We start from the raw sequence: 15,830 nt of genomic DNA, 5'->3' as shown, positions 1-15,830 counted from the left end.
TTCTCCTCCCCAGACTAAAGAGGAACAGCTCTCACAGACTCTCCCCACAAGAGAGATGCTCCAGACCCCTCCTCATTCCTGTGGCCTCTGCTGGACCCTCTCCAGTAGCTCCTTGACTTTCTTGTACCACGGAGCCCAGAACTGGACACAGTGTTCCTCCACATATTTACAAATGCATAAGAAATACAGCATGCATGTACTTGTAAAGGGAAAAGAAATCTCATTTGAAGAAAATAAAGCATAGGCTTTGAGGAGTTTTAGATAAGAGTTTTAACAGGAAGAGTTGTAGTTAATGGAACTAATCTTTTCCCACATCCATTTTACTTGCAGTAGGAAAGGATGACTTGCCATTTTCCACTAGACCATTTGTGCATGTAGTTTTCAGGCAGTGTATGTCAGAGAAAACTATGAGTGCCAGAATAGAAAGGTTTTAAGTAATTCCTAATTCCTAGCAAGAGCCTACATAGTAGAGAAAAATTATGGTTTTTACTCCAGTCAGCCCAGAATTTTAAAGTAAAAGCCAGGAAATAGTATAACTTTTTTTCTTTAGAACATAATAAGAAATGCATTGTCTGTTATCTTCAGTCTGTGCATCATATTTGAGCAGCAGAATATATTCACTCACAAAAATTTAATCAGGTAAAATTTCATGTTGTGCTCTCTAACAACATTTCTGCTCTGTCTGTAATGTCTGTTAACTACAGGTTTAGCCAAAGATACAATGAAGGGGAATTTAGCACGCAGAAGAGCAGTGTGTCCACAGAAAATATTAGGAAGTGGAGGTAATATGTGGAAAAGCACTGCTGAAGTTTTGACATTCTTCAAAGTCTTATCCTCAAATTTTTAGTTTATGCCTTGAAAGTCAGAACTGAACTCAACATTATGCTGTTAAAATGCACATTGAAATTTTGTTGAAGGATGGTAATAATTGGGTTAATTTCTCTAAGGTGTCCATTTTCTTAACATTTGCAGTGTTTCCACCATGTCTGTCCCCAGGACCAGCAGGACAGAAGTTGCGCTATTTTATATCTTGAGAGGTAAAAAGATACTCCTTACTGGTATACAAGCATTTAAAAAGCAGGATTTTCAGTAAATTCCTAGTTCAGAGAGAAGGAAAGAAACAGAAAATAAAGCAAATCTACAGAGCTCTGTACAATGGATCTGGGTACTTACATTCTGCAGTACTGTTAAAATTATTTCTACAAAAATGACTCAGAGGAAGTTTACATAGAGGCTAAAATTTCATTTCAATTATTTTTCTGTAAGGAATATTTCACCTACCTGCAAATATATCTAAAAAAATATTCTGCAATCTACTACAGCAGACATAGAGCACTATTCTGAGTTTAAACTCTTCATATGTTTTCCATGATACCTAAAAGCAGAGACCCAGTCCAGCACCATGAACTACTCACTTTCCAAGCTCACATCCTATATCAGGCAGGGCAGCTGGTGATGGCTTCTCCACATTGAACTTCAGGGCATACCAAAACTCTCCAACCACATCTGACCGGAACATGACACTAAAAACAGATGCAGAAGCTTAACATGACAGCTTTTTTCAGATATTTAAAAAAAAAAAACCAAACAGATTAAAATTGAGGAGAAACCTAATTATTTCAGCACAGTGATTTCTTTAATTAGATCATATTTTTCTTCTAACAGTTTTCACTGGTATTTGAATTCAGCTACCAAGTGTAATAATATTTAGAATTCCCGATGCAACAAAATCTCTTCTTCATCTTTCTTAAACTCAACCAATAAAATTCATTATAAAAATAATTCATTAAAAATAAAATTCAATTTTTTTTGTTTGTTAGCTTGCTTTTATCAAAAATACGACCCAAACATATTTCAGCTTATAAGAGAAAGCTTTAATTTCATTTCACTATCACAGTATTTTCTTTTTAGTCATTTTGAAGGGCAAAGTAACAGAAATACTATACAATAATTTTAAAAAGGAATTTTTTTTCAAATCTAGTGGTAAAGTGAGAAATAGATATAGACACATCCCTATAAGCATGGCAAAGAGATACACCTCAAGGAATATTCAATATATTGCATTGATATACAATCAAGGATTGTCATGACTGAAAATTGTGTCCTGCTGGGTGAGATATGTACAGAAATATATTTCAGTTACAGACACTCTAATACAGTCCTTTCCTATTGCAGAATTTCTTTTCTATTTCTTGAGGATTTTTGAGTAGCTGAGTCATAATAATATTAAACCAAAGCACTGGAAGCATATAAAAACTCAGAAGAAATGCACTGTACAAACCCATGACCCTCTAAGGATGAGTTCTTTTTCTAAATTATAGATAACTATGTCTATTCCATGACTTTATGGTTCCAGACCATGCCCTGTGCCAACAGAGCTTTTAAAGTGAGCATAAAACAGCTCTAGGAAAGAATCAACCATTTGAAAAGGTACACCTGCCACATTCCCTTTTTCCAACAGCTCTTCCCAGCTGCTAACATAGCAAAGGAAACAGAGCATGGTTTCAGAAAAAGAAGTTAATAGTGTGGATGTAATGTGCAAGTACCTCTGCCCAGCTGTAACTGCAGCCTGTGGGAGCTACTGCAATTTAAAAGAGCTATTGCCCACTTCTGAAGCAAAACTGCAAAACCATTTGGAGAATGTCCACATGTGCTTTACTTCACCTCTGCATATATCCCCTAAGCCCCAGCCCACCAAAGCTGAGCCCAAAATTTTTTCCTGTTAAAATAAACATTTATCTTTTATTTGGAAATTCTGCACTTGAAAAATATTGAAAAATATTTTTATACCAGAAATATTATCTGGTACGAAAAACAAAAGATGAGCTCTATTCTCATCTTCAGTTTAAGATAGCATAATTTCTACAAAATAAAGATACTTACTAGAGTTATGAAAGTACTCATTTTTATAAAACAGTATTATTTGAATCTGTATCACTCAATGGTATATGACATTATTCTGGTCTTTGGAAAAATCAATACAAGAAAATTGAATAAATCTCTGAATGGATTTTGACTTTGAAAATATTCTTTCAAAACTGGTCAGATGTCTCTGCCCTCCTCTTAAATGCCCACCCCAGCCTCCACCCCATCCCCATATTTTTGCCAGTCAGTTGAGATAACTGAAAAACAGAGAATTGTTTTTCAATTAGCCTTTAGACTAAATAATGCTTTGGTAACCAAATTCCAGGAAAGTAAGCTTTGCAATTCTACACTGTTCAATTACTTGCTGAACTGTTTTAGTTGAAACTAAGACCAAGAGGTCATCTGTCTTTTTATTGCTAATTAAGATATCTGCAGGTTTTCACTGGGATTTCCAATGCAATGAAAAAATTTTAATTTAAAACCCTCCCATATTCATTTAGTGGATCATGGTTAAGTAACAGAAGATCATGAAGGTAAATGGATTTAAGTGAAGAGAGTTAAAGGGTTCTCCACATGTTTTAGTTTGTTTTTTACAATTTCATTTCTTCTCAGAAGAAAATGAAATTGTGCTATTCCCTTTACAGAACTTAAAAATTAAAAAAAAAAAAAAACAACTGTTCAGAAGTTTTCAAGGGGGGCTTCTAACATTAAGTAAGTTTCTAAAAACATTGTTCACTAAATTGTAATGAACTAGAGTTCACTGCAATTATTCTATTGTAGGAGTTCTTCTATTGCCTGTCAATAATGCTTTTTCCCCGAGAGGAAAGCTACTGTTAGGGACACAATACTTTTAAAGCTGGAAATTTTCTTAATTCCATTTAATAACTTCTGTGCTAGTTTTTAGGGCAATATTTTCATCAAGGAACTTAGGTTTCAATGAAAGTAGTCAATTTATTAGTAAAACAGCCACAATTACAAGTACCAAAACTCTACACCATACCTTCCAGCAAAAGCACCAACAGCAGCTGCAGAAAACGTCAGGTGATATGAAAATGTTTGTTTGGGCTTGAGAATGAAAGAGTTTTCCCCAAATAGGGATGGATGGTCCAGCAGCACACTCATCTTGAGAACTTTATTGGTAGGATTAGTGATGGGAATATTAATTCCAACAGTATCCTAGAAAAAAAAAATCCAAAATCACAAAATTAATTATGAGCAATTACACTTAAAAGACATTTCTCAAAAACGTGTAAGGTATTTACTCATTATTTCACTTATGCAAACTCAGGCTGCACCTTTGTTTGATGTGTGAACTACCCATAAAAAGCCAAATTACAGCTAGAAACATTTCAGACAACCTTCAAATTGTAAACACTTTTTAATTCCATAAATACAGAAAAGTTCAAATTTTCATGGTTGGTCTGCATTTAAACAGCTCACTTCACCTTCCAAGATATGACCAAGGCTTGCCAAAATACACCTCCTAAGCCCATCTGCTGTAATGCCAAGCAGGTAAAATCTCCAAACTGTCTCCCAACAGCCAAGCAATTGGAAAATTCCACAAATAACTGCTTTGCAAACTGGCAAATGATTAGGCTGAATTCTGCTGGATCTGGTCCCTTAATTTATAAGTTACAACATAATACTTGACATTAAAACAACACCACCACAATAAATGTTCCCTCTCTTACTCCTTTAGGCCATTTCCCTCACTAGTAATCTCTGTATCTTTGTTTGAAGTCCAGGGGAAGGACCATCTTTCCTTGACCACCTGGAAAACATTGATACAGTTAAAAGTGCATAAAAAACTCCAGTTACTGTAATAAAACAGAGCCAAAATATGGTCTCATTAGATAAATCTGCATATTTTACACCTTTAGGATGAGCAGGAATTGGGCAGAGACAGCTCACTCTGTACAGCTGCTACATTTCAGCATAGTTCCTTTTGCTGTAAGTTAGAAATGGTGTAAATCCATCCTGTGTGCCCTGTGTGCATCAATGTCAATACAATTCATGAAATAAAGCACTTTGAATAGACTAGAAGGAATTTACTAATGAAGGCAGCACACTGTGATAATCCAGGAGGCACATCTGCAGTTTAAAATATATATGTTCTATTTATATATATTTATCCATAGAAAACACACAAAATCAAAAAATAAGAATATGTATTTATTTCTCTGTACCTATATTTGTGTCTATTCTTTTTTGTTCTCTTTTCTTTGCTCTAACCAAGCAGTTTATTTCAAAATCCACATTGGTTTGGCTTTTTTTAACATGTAGTGATTTGCTTCTCACAGCAAAATTATTCCACATAGTTGTTTTTTTTAAAGTAAATAATTAAAGTTACAATATGAAAGGAGAAAAATATAAAATGCCTATTAAAATTAATAACACACTAAAAATGAATATGAAATACTTTTATGACCCCACACAGAGCTGCCTCCCACTGCCTATGATTTGGTAAATTTCTATATATTTCCATTTATAGACAATGACTACTGGAATATACATAAAACACATTTAATGTTCTACAGATGGCACGATTACACCAACAATTTAAATCATTTAAGTGCCTTGCATCAATAAAATGGCATTTAAATTTGCCATAAAATATTTTAAAGCTCAGATTAATAGTTTTTACTGGTGTAAACAAGTTTCTAAATCTATCTACCATTTTATTGCCAAAGGCTTCATAACAATTTTATTGTAAAGCATCTACATGCTGTGTTAAAAAAATACTTTTACAGTAAAAAGGAAATATGGGACAGCTGATTTGGAAAAAAGCAACAACTATGAAAGAAATCTTTTTAATCTTGTACACAAAGGAAATTTTACATTGCCAGTATTATCATAAAACAATTTCCTCTTGCCAGTATAAAATGAATGCTTAAGGTGATGTATTTCCCTGGAATTTCCCAGGAAAATTGCCTGGAATTGCCATACACATTTCAATGATCTGCTAATTCATAGATGGTAATAAGAGCAGATGTATATTTATCAGCAAAAAAAAAAAAAAATATATACATACTATCTCTCTATCTCTCTCTCTCTCTATATATATATATATATATATGTAACTCTTTTTGTGCTTCTAGGTCTTATTGGATTGTTATGGAGGCATAGAACTAGGATAAATAACAAAATGCCCATAAAATGCTCATGCAATTGCTAAGAGTTCTATTTTTCTTATTTTTCTTGAAAGTGCCATTTTATCAGACTGAATGTAAAAGAAGAACATCACAGGCAATTTCCAAACACATTTATAGTCATTAATTTAGTTCCACATTTCAGTGCTGAGTATTTTATAAACATTTTGATAGAGGAGAAATGTAAAAGTTGAAAAAAGAAGGAAATTAATCTCTTTCCTCAAACATTTCTTATATCAAGGCTGCCAGTCACCAAAATAGAGCCCCTTTTGTGCAATATGTCATGCTATTATTCCTTCAGAACTTTCAATTACCCAATTCTTGTACAGTTCAGGTTATTTACAATAATCTCACCAGAGTTAAAATTAAATAAAACAAAATGTAAATATGAGATAACATTTATTCTCTGTGGAAATTGAAAAAACAATGGACTTCTAACAATCAATCCTTCATTAATAGCCTGTTTATGCATAGGTTTGATGCTTTGTAAACCAGACTCTTGTTTCAAAAGATGCTCACCATCTTCAATTGATCATTTGTGATATTATACTTGTGCGCTGAAATATTTTCCTGACATATTTTTTCCCAAAGACTTTCTCATCATTCCTTTCTCTATTTCCTTCTTTGAGCAATTGAATCTAATTTATTTAAGTCCATAATACACAATTTTACTTTTATTAATGTATACACTGCACTGAACTATCAACTAATCCTCTTCTAAATTCAACAAGGTAATTTGCAGGAAGATGGACACATTCTACAGTTACTGTGCATAACAATTCTCTGTGTTCCATCTTCAATAATAACCCTGTTCTCACCAGCATGTGTCAATAAAAACCCTGCCTGGCCAAGGTGTCTAAGAGACTGACTACAATTCTTATTCTTTAGAAGAATTGTTTTAAATTAAAATCAAATTTCATTAAGGAGAAGGCATTCATTCCACGATGTTTGAAGCTTTTTCAATCCATGGACCTTGAGGTAAAAGCATTTGGATTTGCTCCCGAGTTTGCCAGGCTGTGGCTACAGAAGCAAATTTTTAAGTTGAGTAAGCAGCAGGAAAGTTATTTTTATATGCCTAGTGAGATAATGCAGCAGAAAATCTTCCCTTTGTGAGTTCTTGTCCAAATCATGGTTCCTCAAGATGGACAAGTAACAAGTGCCTTCTTTCTCTGCGCTGCACCTGACAAGCAGGAATGTTGCTCACACAAGGACTGAACCTGGAATGGTGGCAACAATATTTTTCAATATTTGTTGAAAAAACAGATCCTGGCTTCTCTGTTCCATAGGCTCAAAATGACCAAACCTTTCAACATCCCCATCAGTGTCTACATGTCAGTAGCAGGAGTTAGAGTCTCCTGCTGTAGTCTCATTATTAACTCATTTCTGTTTCTTGGAACAAAAGAGGCTCCACTGAGTTCAGCAGCAGCAGTTGAGAACAGTTTGAGAAGAGGGCCACATTCAATAGAGCTCAGCCCAGTTTGGTCAAACTACTTCTAGAAATCAGTTCTGGCTCTTGAAGTGCTTGATGCAAAGTGTCCCCAGGTCACAGCTCACCATCCTTTTCCCCACACACCCCAACGCAGACACCCATGCCCACGCTCAGCTGGGCCTTTCTGGCACTCATCATTCACACATGGAACTCCCCTGTCCTGGGGCACTGTGTCCTTCAGGCTCCCTATTCACTCCTAAGTAAATGGAGAAGATCTTTGTGGAGTGAACCATCCCCCTCACTGTACAAGCTACCTAAGCTCCTTTTTTTTGCTTTTTTTTTTTCTGAGATGTAAACGAATTTCCAAGATAATCCTCTCCTTTCCACATAGGGTTATGAGGCTAGAAAACCACAGCATTACTATTCTCTTGATACTGTTTTTTTTCCATTTTACTTGGCATATTTTGCCTTATAAAACATCAGCTCTCAAAAAGGCACCAACTGTTCATCAGCAGTGAAGTCTATCAGAACAGCAGATTGAACTGCTTGAAATTTAGGACTAAACACCTTAAGCAAATTATATATTTGTAAAACCTGCTTAGCAAGGAATCCATTCTTATTGCAGTACAGGAAATTAACTAGAAGGGAAAAATTTGCACAGAACATTTAATATCAGAAGCTAAAAGGGCAGTAAGTTTCAGGTTTAAATTTACATATAAATTTACATAGGAAAATCACACCGAATTGAATTTCTTTTAGCTGAAATATGCATTAGTGTCTAAGTAATAATGCCCTGAAACAGAATACAGCAACAATTAGCTCATAAGTTATTACAATAATTCTAAGTTCCCTGACTAAAAATTACAACAGTCTTAACCTCTTAATGGGGCCTACATATTGCACCAAGCAAACAAACTGGGAAAACAATGTTTTGCAAGAGGTGATTACAAAAATTATTTTTCTGAAATGGAAGGAAAGCAATAGACTGAAAAAGCATTACATTTAATGACTGAATCAATCTATGTTGTCCTTAGCTCCACCAAGAGATGCCACAACCCATACCAAACTGATACTGCAATAATTTATACATTGCAATAATTTATACATACATAAAGGAAAACTAATGAACTAAATAATATGCACATATTTGGATTTACATGTAAATATAGATAGAAAAAGCTGAGTTTTCAAAATTCATCAAAGATGAGTGGAATACTAAGCAAAACGCTATTTTAAGATAATTAAAAGAAATATACCTGACAGGGGGATACAGACTGAGTCAAAGCAAAATTAACATCCCAAATTCCCACAACTGAGAAAGTAATAACTATGCTCACATTTTAATGAATACTTTTTGAATTTGAAATCAAGAGCACCTCTGCATCCATGGAGACCGAAGCTCAATAACTCTCCATCCTGAGGAAAAGATTTCCTTCTCAGATTCAGCAGTGTTAGAAGAAATTACCAATTACAGCTATTTTTTCCCAATGTCTATACTGAAGATGGGCACTTCCAGTGATCAGCTCAGTTGCCTAAATCATCTCATACAGTAAGCTGGCTCATCAAAGCTCAGTTGGGTTTGACAGCCCTAATAAAAATGTAAAGTCAATCTTTTCCATTAGCAGAATCAATGGAGAAGGAGATCACAGAATCATAGAACTGTTTGGGTTGGAAGAGACCTTAAAGATCATCTCATTCCATGGGCAGAGACACCTTCCACTGAAGCAGGTTGCTCAGAGCTCCATTCATCCTGGCCTTGAGCACTTCCAGGGATGGGGCATCCACAACTTCTCCAGGGAACCTGTGCCAGGGCCTCACCACCCCCACAATAAGAAACTTCCCCTAATTTCCAATCTAAATCTACTCTCTGTCAGTTTGAGCACTGCATGTTCTTGTAGAAAGTTTCTCTCTGTCTTCCCTGGAGGCTCCTTTCAGGCATTGGAAGGCCACAATTAGGTGACCCTGCAACCTGCTCTTCTCCAGGCTGAACAATCTCAATTCTCTCCTTTTCCTCATAGGAGAGATGCTCCCTCTAATCATCCTGGTAGCCTCTTCTGGGCTTTTTTTCCAGAAGTCCCTGACCTTTTCCTGGCTTTTTCCCAGAGGTCCCTGTCCTTCCTGTGCTGGGAACCCCCGAGCTGGACTCAGCTCTGCAGGTGGGGTCTCACCAGAGCAGAGCAGAGCAGAGGAACAGAATCCCCTCCCTCACCTGCTGCCCACGCTGCTGCTGATGCATCCAAGAACACATTTGGCATTCTGAAATTGACTGAGTTTGACTGCAGAAAGATGGGCTGCTTCTGATATCTGACACTGAATTAATGTAACAAAGGACCAAATTAATCTTCAGAGGATTTTACAGGAAAATCATTTACACCTACTTTGTCATCAACATTTTTGGAAAGCGTGACTCAGCAAGTGACAGATTTCCATACAGCTCCTATTCATCATTTTTATGGGTCACTTTGCTGTGCAGATGCATGCACACAATATATGAGGTGCCAATGATAGAAAACAGTTTGAATCAAATCAATAGATGTATTTACACCTCTTGGGTGATAGAAATATTTTGTGTGATGTAAATCCAGGCTGCATTTCTCAAAAACAGACATTTCTCTTTTTTTTCAGATAATTCTTTCTTCTTCAGAGACTGTCATATCCACAACAGCAGAACAAAATAATTAAGGTCAGTATCATTCAATAAAAATCACTGAAAAGTGCAACATTTGCAAGTGAGAAATGTACTGTTCTTAGAGAATGAAGTCAAGAGAGATATCAGTGACTAGTGCATTTTCAAAGTGAGTAATGTCTCATGGAGTTGTAATATGCAAAATCTTTTGCAAGCATGCCATCACACTGAGATACCTGCCCAAAATCAGCCTCAAAATGGTGAAAATCAGCATTTGTGACTCTTCCTTTCAGAGAAGTTAAGGAGATGCAAAATTTAGGGTACTTTCAATTTCCAAATAGCTTTGGATATATCAGGTAGACAGTTTGCAAAACCTGTCTTTTTCAATCATTTCTCTTAGATCTAGACTAAATCTTACTCTCAGAGATCTTTCAGTGTAATTCAGGTTAAATGTTTAAGTAAATCTGTGTCCCTTATTTACCACAGAACTGCACTATCATCCCTGGACTCTGCTGTGTACAGCACTTCAAGGTTTAGTTCCTGAACTAATTGTACCTGCCCATATAATGCTACAACACCTAGCTGTAATTATTTTCTGCTGGTCTCACTGATTTGTTTTCAAGGGCCACATAAAGTCACAATAATGCCATAAATTCACAAATCCAATAGACTAGAACATACTTCGGAAGGCATGGTGAGTGCTGATGATTTCTGCATATTTATAAAGAAGTCAGTAACTGAAACCACAGAATTGCTTCCAGGAATTTACTCTAATTTAATTAGTCTATTAGTTTAATACTGGATTAATATTTAGATCCAGCTGTCCTGGATCTAAATTCATGTGATGAAAAATTTGATGTGATGAAGCTAGAAATCTCTGACATGCAAATACAAACACAACAAAGTCTGTACCAGTGAAATGCTGATGCATGCACAGAACTGACCAGGAAAAGGCAATAACCAGCATTGCCCATGTTCCAGTGCTTCAAAGACCTACAGAAACACTTGGTAAAAATAAACTTACAAACCTATCAGAACCCAAAGCTAGAATAGTAGAAGAACTATTGCACTATTTCCACCAACTTTAAAGACTCCTGCAAAATGTGGAAGAAAATATTCTACTGTGTGCCTCTACTCACAGCTCATGCTGTTATGAGCTAACTAAAAGTAATTCTTTACCTTAAAAGTAGTAACTAACTCCAATAATATCTAATTTTACTGAATTTTTATCACCATACTAATGAGGTAATTTACATCTCAGCTACACCACCTACCATCAAGTTAATCAATCAGTGGAGGTAAATGTTAATTAATTTGACTGTCTTAGATCTTGCACCTACTGTGACTCTCTCATTCTGTAGGTCTAAAGACAGATTTTTAAGGAAGCATTTCTTCACAATTTAAAAGACTGATACCATAATTATCAGTTGGACAAAACATGTACAGATAATTTTAACAGAAAGCTGAAATTGTCATGGTTTCTGCTGAGAAAAACATTTTCTCCTGAATTTTCTAGAAGTAAAATTGCTCTGATAAAAATCTTTCTCTCCTAGATTCTAGCCACTTGTTTTTTTTAAATCCTACTTTTATTTTTGGCATATCTCTGCAGTCTCAGGAGCCAGAATGTGTTATAATAGGAAGAGAACTTCTTAAATGTTCATAGTTTTTCTGAAAAAAGAATTATATATAAATCAAAGGGAACAATCTCCATAAGAGTTATCTCTTTTTCTGTTCCTTACTATGATCCGTAAGATCAGATAAACTTTGAGAACAGCCTCATTGCTAGTTGTTGCTCCAGGAAAAGTTAACTTTTAAACCCTTGAGATTTGCTCATAGATTACTGTCTCACATGAAACAATAAATGCTGCATATAAATATTTACTTCAATGCTAAAGGTATTTGCAGTCTGTCCCACACATTCCCTTAGCAGTCACTCTACTAAAGTAATGCAAACTCAGTATATCACAAGCAATGCTTATTAATAACATTAACATCTATATCTATTTTCTTATTGATGGTATCTGTTTGTCACAGACATCTTTTATGAAAAATCCTTTCCTTAGGATTTTTCCTCCTGAGAAGCTGAGAGACCTCAGGAACAAAATGTGAACAATGGTCATCTCCTGCTGTGGAATGCAACAGGTGCATCTGTGATTGATCTCATGTGGTTGTTTCTAATTAATGGCCAATCACAGTCCAGCTGGCTCAGACAGAGTCCGAGCCACAAACCTTTGTTATCATTCTTTCTTATTCTATTCTTAGCTAGCCTTCTGAGGAAATCCTTTCTTCTATTCTTTTAGTCTAGTTTTAATGCAATATATATGATAAAATAATAAATCAAGCCTTCTGAAACATGGAGTCAAATTCTCGTCTCTTCCCTCAACCTGAGACCCCTGTGAACACCATCACATCTTTTACTAGAACCTCTTAAAAAGCAAAAATTAGAGCAGTCTGAAACAAGGCCTACACTTGAATTTCCCTGGGTCTGTGCAGTTTATTTCTGCTGTCAATCAGAAAAAGCCTCTTCCTCTCTATGGGGAAGATGTTGAAAGTATTTACTAGATAATTGTGAATCCATGAATCATGGAGTGAGACTATAAAGCCCTTGAAATACAGATTTCACCAAATTTCTGTCTGCTCAGTTTTGACCACCTGGTAGATCAGTTTGTGAGGGAAAGAATTGCTGCTACAATCACCTGGCTTTTTTTTTTTTTTTTTGGCATATCCACATATTTGGACATGAGGCATTATTCCATCCTTTAACTTTTCTACAGTAAAAACTATCTCCTGAGGCTGCAGCTTCAAAACATGAAAGTATGAATGAAGTGCTTTTCAATCTTTCTATTCATCCTAAAGTCGCATTCTGCTGTGTAGGGCTCACACAGAACAGATCTGCTGCATTCATTTTTCTACACTGTCATAACCAAGAAGTTTTGGAGGTTGAAACCAGTAATGGGAATACCCTGTCTCTGCTTAGATCTGCATATAAACAGCAACACTGTGCCAGTGACTTTTAAAGAGCACCACAAAGGGCTCAGAAGCAGTGTGTGAGTGGTCTGGGAGCCTTCACAAACAGCAACAGCAGCACAAGTTTCAACTCACAAAAACAATTCTTGTGGAAGTGTGGGTGGGCAACATCATTCAGAGATACATTACCAAATTTGGGGTACTCGTGGTTCTAAAGAACTTGAGAGAGAGAAAAAAAAACAGATTTGGCAAAGACAAAACTATTGTCTCCACACTTATGAGGAAACCAAACTCAATCCCATGCAGGCTTTGGTTTTATTAAAGCAGAAACTAATAATTGACTGTTCGAAACAGACCTTCCCCTCTGGCTTATCTTCCGCTGTACAGATCCTGCTTGGAGCTCACTTATTAGATATTTCCTCTCCAGACAGAAAATACTAATTTTCAAGTACATGAATGGATTAAAAACTCTCTTGACATAGTGAACCAGAGAGGTAGACTTAGAATTTTCTCCATGAAATAGACAACTGCTAATGAGTAAGTGCTTAAAGCAATAACAGCCTTTTAGACTCTTTACATCAGAATTTAAGAATCACCTTCTGTCTTGATCTCTACATTCAAGCTGAATAAATCCATTAGAATATTTGCAAGGCAAAGTAACTATTGCAGTTCATTTTCTAAACAATTTGAGATAATGGACCTAAATTTATCAACCTAAGTTACACCTCTGTAATACTGTTACAATTTAGGAAATAAAAGTAAACAGCAAAGTAAAATACAGTAACAAAAGTTTTAATTGTAAATTGGTAAAATTTTTAAATGGTCGATGATACAAATAATTATAAATTTATAAAATTTATAAAATTAAAATTATAAATATGATTATTTTCTCTGCATTTAGGACTAAAAATATGTGCCAATGTACAAATGAATCATAATAACTGAAACTGTTATTTAATTAATGAATAATGAACATGAAATAATTTTAATTTGACTCAAAACTTCCTGCTTCACAGATGGTTTCTTTGAACAGTTAAAATTCTTTATAAATTATCCTTTCTAAATCCCAGAGAAATATATAAATTATTACTGAGTAAATACTCACTACCTCCTTCCATGTAAAATGAGTAGTGTTAATTTTTACTCCCCATTTCTCTCAAACACCTTTAGCTGGGATTTTTTTAGTAGAAATATTTGCTGCAGGGAATCAATTTTATAGCCTTCAGGTTAGTTAATTTTATACAAATAGGTCTTCAGATTCAACTGAGGTAATCTCCATGATCACTGAGACTTTAGCTTTTCTTTATTCTTCTAAGATTTCAGTTAGAATGATTTTCATCTCCCTTTACCAGGAATTCAAATCAAGCAGCAAATTCATTTTTACAAGGCTGGAGAAAAGTCTTCAGACAGTAACAGACACTGGGCCCTCCATCCTACTGAGGGTGATGATTTGAGCAAGTGTCAGAGATTGTCACATTTAAACAGTCACTCCTTATGCTGATTTAAATTGAAGAGGAAAAACCTCAATTACTTTTTCAGTAGGCCAAACCATCTAAAACAGGGAGAGCTATAGCCTAAAGTCAAAACATCCAGTAAAACTTCATAACTAAAATCAAGTAATTCCTGAGTTAATGGCATTTTTCAAACTTCAACACAGCACCTGTTTACAAATCAAATCCTTACTCAACTAGCTTTATGTACCTACTTGAAGTTTCTGATTCAGATGTTATGAATATTTGTATGTGTGCATTAACTTGTTGCTCATTGCAATGATCTAATTTAATTATCACTGGCTGTTTCAGAAGCTGGGCATGCTCTCCATAGAAATCCAGCACAAAAGAACAACTAGCTGCTTTACCCATGTTCTAGAAATGCAGAAAAAATTTATTTGAAAAAATGTTATTTGATTTGAATAAAAAAAAATTTTATATATTTGCTATTATAAAATTTTATTTGACTTTCACTAAAGAATTTTTAAATGGTATTCTGATCATGGGAACACAGCAATACTATTTTAGAGAAGCAGGGACATTTGTACATTTTTTGGGAGCAGTAGTACCCCTGCCAAAACACACTTAAGCATAGAGCTTTCTGTTACACAGAGGGACAACCTTTATAGGAATTGAACAAATAATAAAGATCTCTTCCTCCTCTTCCTTCATCTTACACAAGGAAAACAGAGATTTCTCATCAAGTCACATTAATCACTGAGGGGGGGAAACAGTGCAGTAGCACCAATTTTCTTGGCAGCTCTGAAAAATGGCAGGACAGGTTTAAAGGTCAGACTTCTGTAGAAAAAAATCACAGAAGGTCACTTTTAAGAGCCTCCAAGCATAGCTGGAAAACTTACACTTAATGATATATTTTAGACGAATCCCCACTGTTCTCTTTCATGTTTCTCTCACTTTTATTTATTAAAAAAAAAAAAAACCAAAAAAACCCCATCAAAAAGTAAACTCAAACAGAAATATAAAAAATAAAACCACACCCAGCTCTAAGAGTGTACATACAACCATGTTTTGTCTTGAGCCAAAAACCTAGCATAAGTTCCTAGCCTTGACAGAATGACAGGGAACAGAGTTCAAATATTACATTTTCCTTTCAATAATGTTACTTTACTACCTAGTTCAATCTGCACTCCAGGCCATCAGTGAGCAAATTTTTCTTAAAAAGAACTTTTTCCATGGACTTGCTGTGTGTAATGGTTGAGAAAAAACACTTTTGTTTTGATTGCTAAGCCCCAGGGGAGCAGCAGCAGTTGTGGACTAAGGGAATTGCTAGTTTCCTTACTCAG

The 15,830-nt window shown here is 35.3% G+C and overlaps 1 protein-coding gene across 5 annotated transcripts in view; it reads right to left on the bottom strand.

Moving 5' to 3' along the window:
- CFAP47 (cilia and flagella associated protein 47) overlaps positions 1-15,830 on the bottom strand; it is a 274,906-nt gene that overhangs the window by 94,108 nt on the left and 164,968 nt on the right. For all 5 annotated transcript variants that reach the window (XR_012578854.1, XM_026791865.2, XM_074534560.1 and 2 more), the window contains 2 exons: positions 3,866-4,041; positions 1,416-1,523 (listed from right to left, as the gene is read on the bottom strand). Coding sequence is in view for 4 of the 5 variants with exons in the window: in XM_026791865.2 (XP_026647666.2) it covers positions 1,416-1,523; positions 3,866-4,041 (284 nt within the window). In the remaining variant the exon portion in view is untranslated. The remainder of the gene's footprint in view (positions 1-1,415; positions 1,524-3,865; positions 4,042-15,830) is intronic.

Source organism: Zonotrichia albicollis, chromosome 2 (assembly GCF_047830755.1).
Source record: "Zonotrichia albicollis isolate bZonAlb1 chromosome 2, bZonAlb1.hap1, whole genome shotgun sequence".
Classification (NCBI taxonomy): domain Eukaryota; kingdom Metazoa; phylum Chordata; class Aves; order Passeriformes; family Passerellidae; genus Zonotrichia; species Zonotrichia albicollis.
The sequence above is the reverse complement of the archived record's forward strand: the minus strand, read 5'-3'. Positions and strand labels throughout refer to the sequence as shown.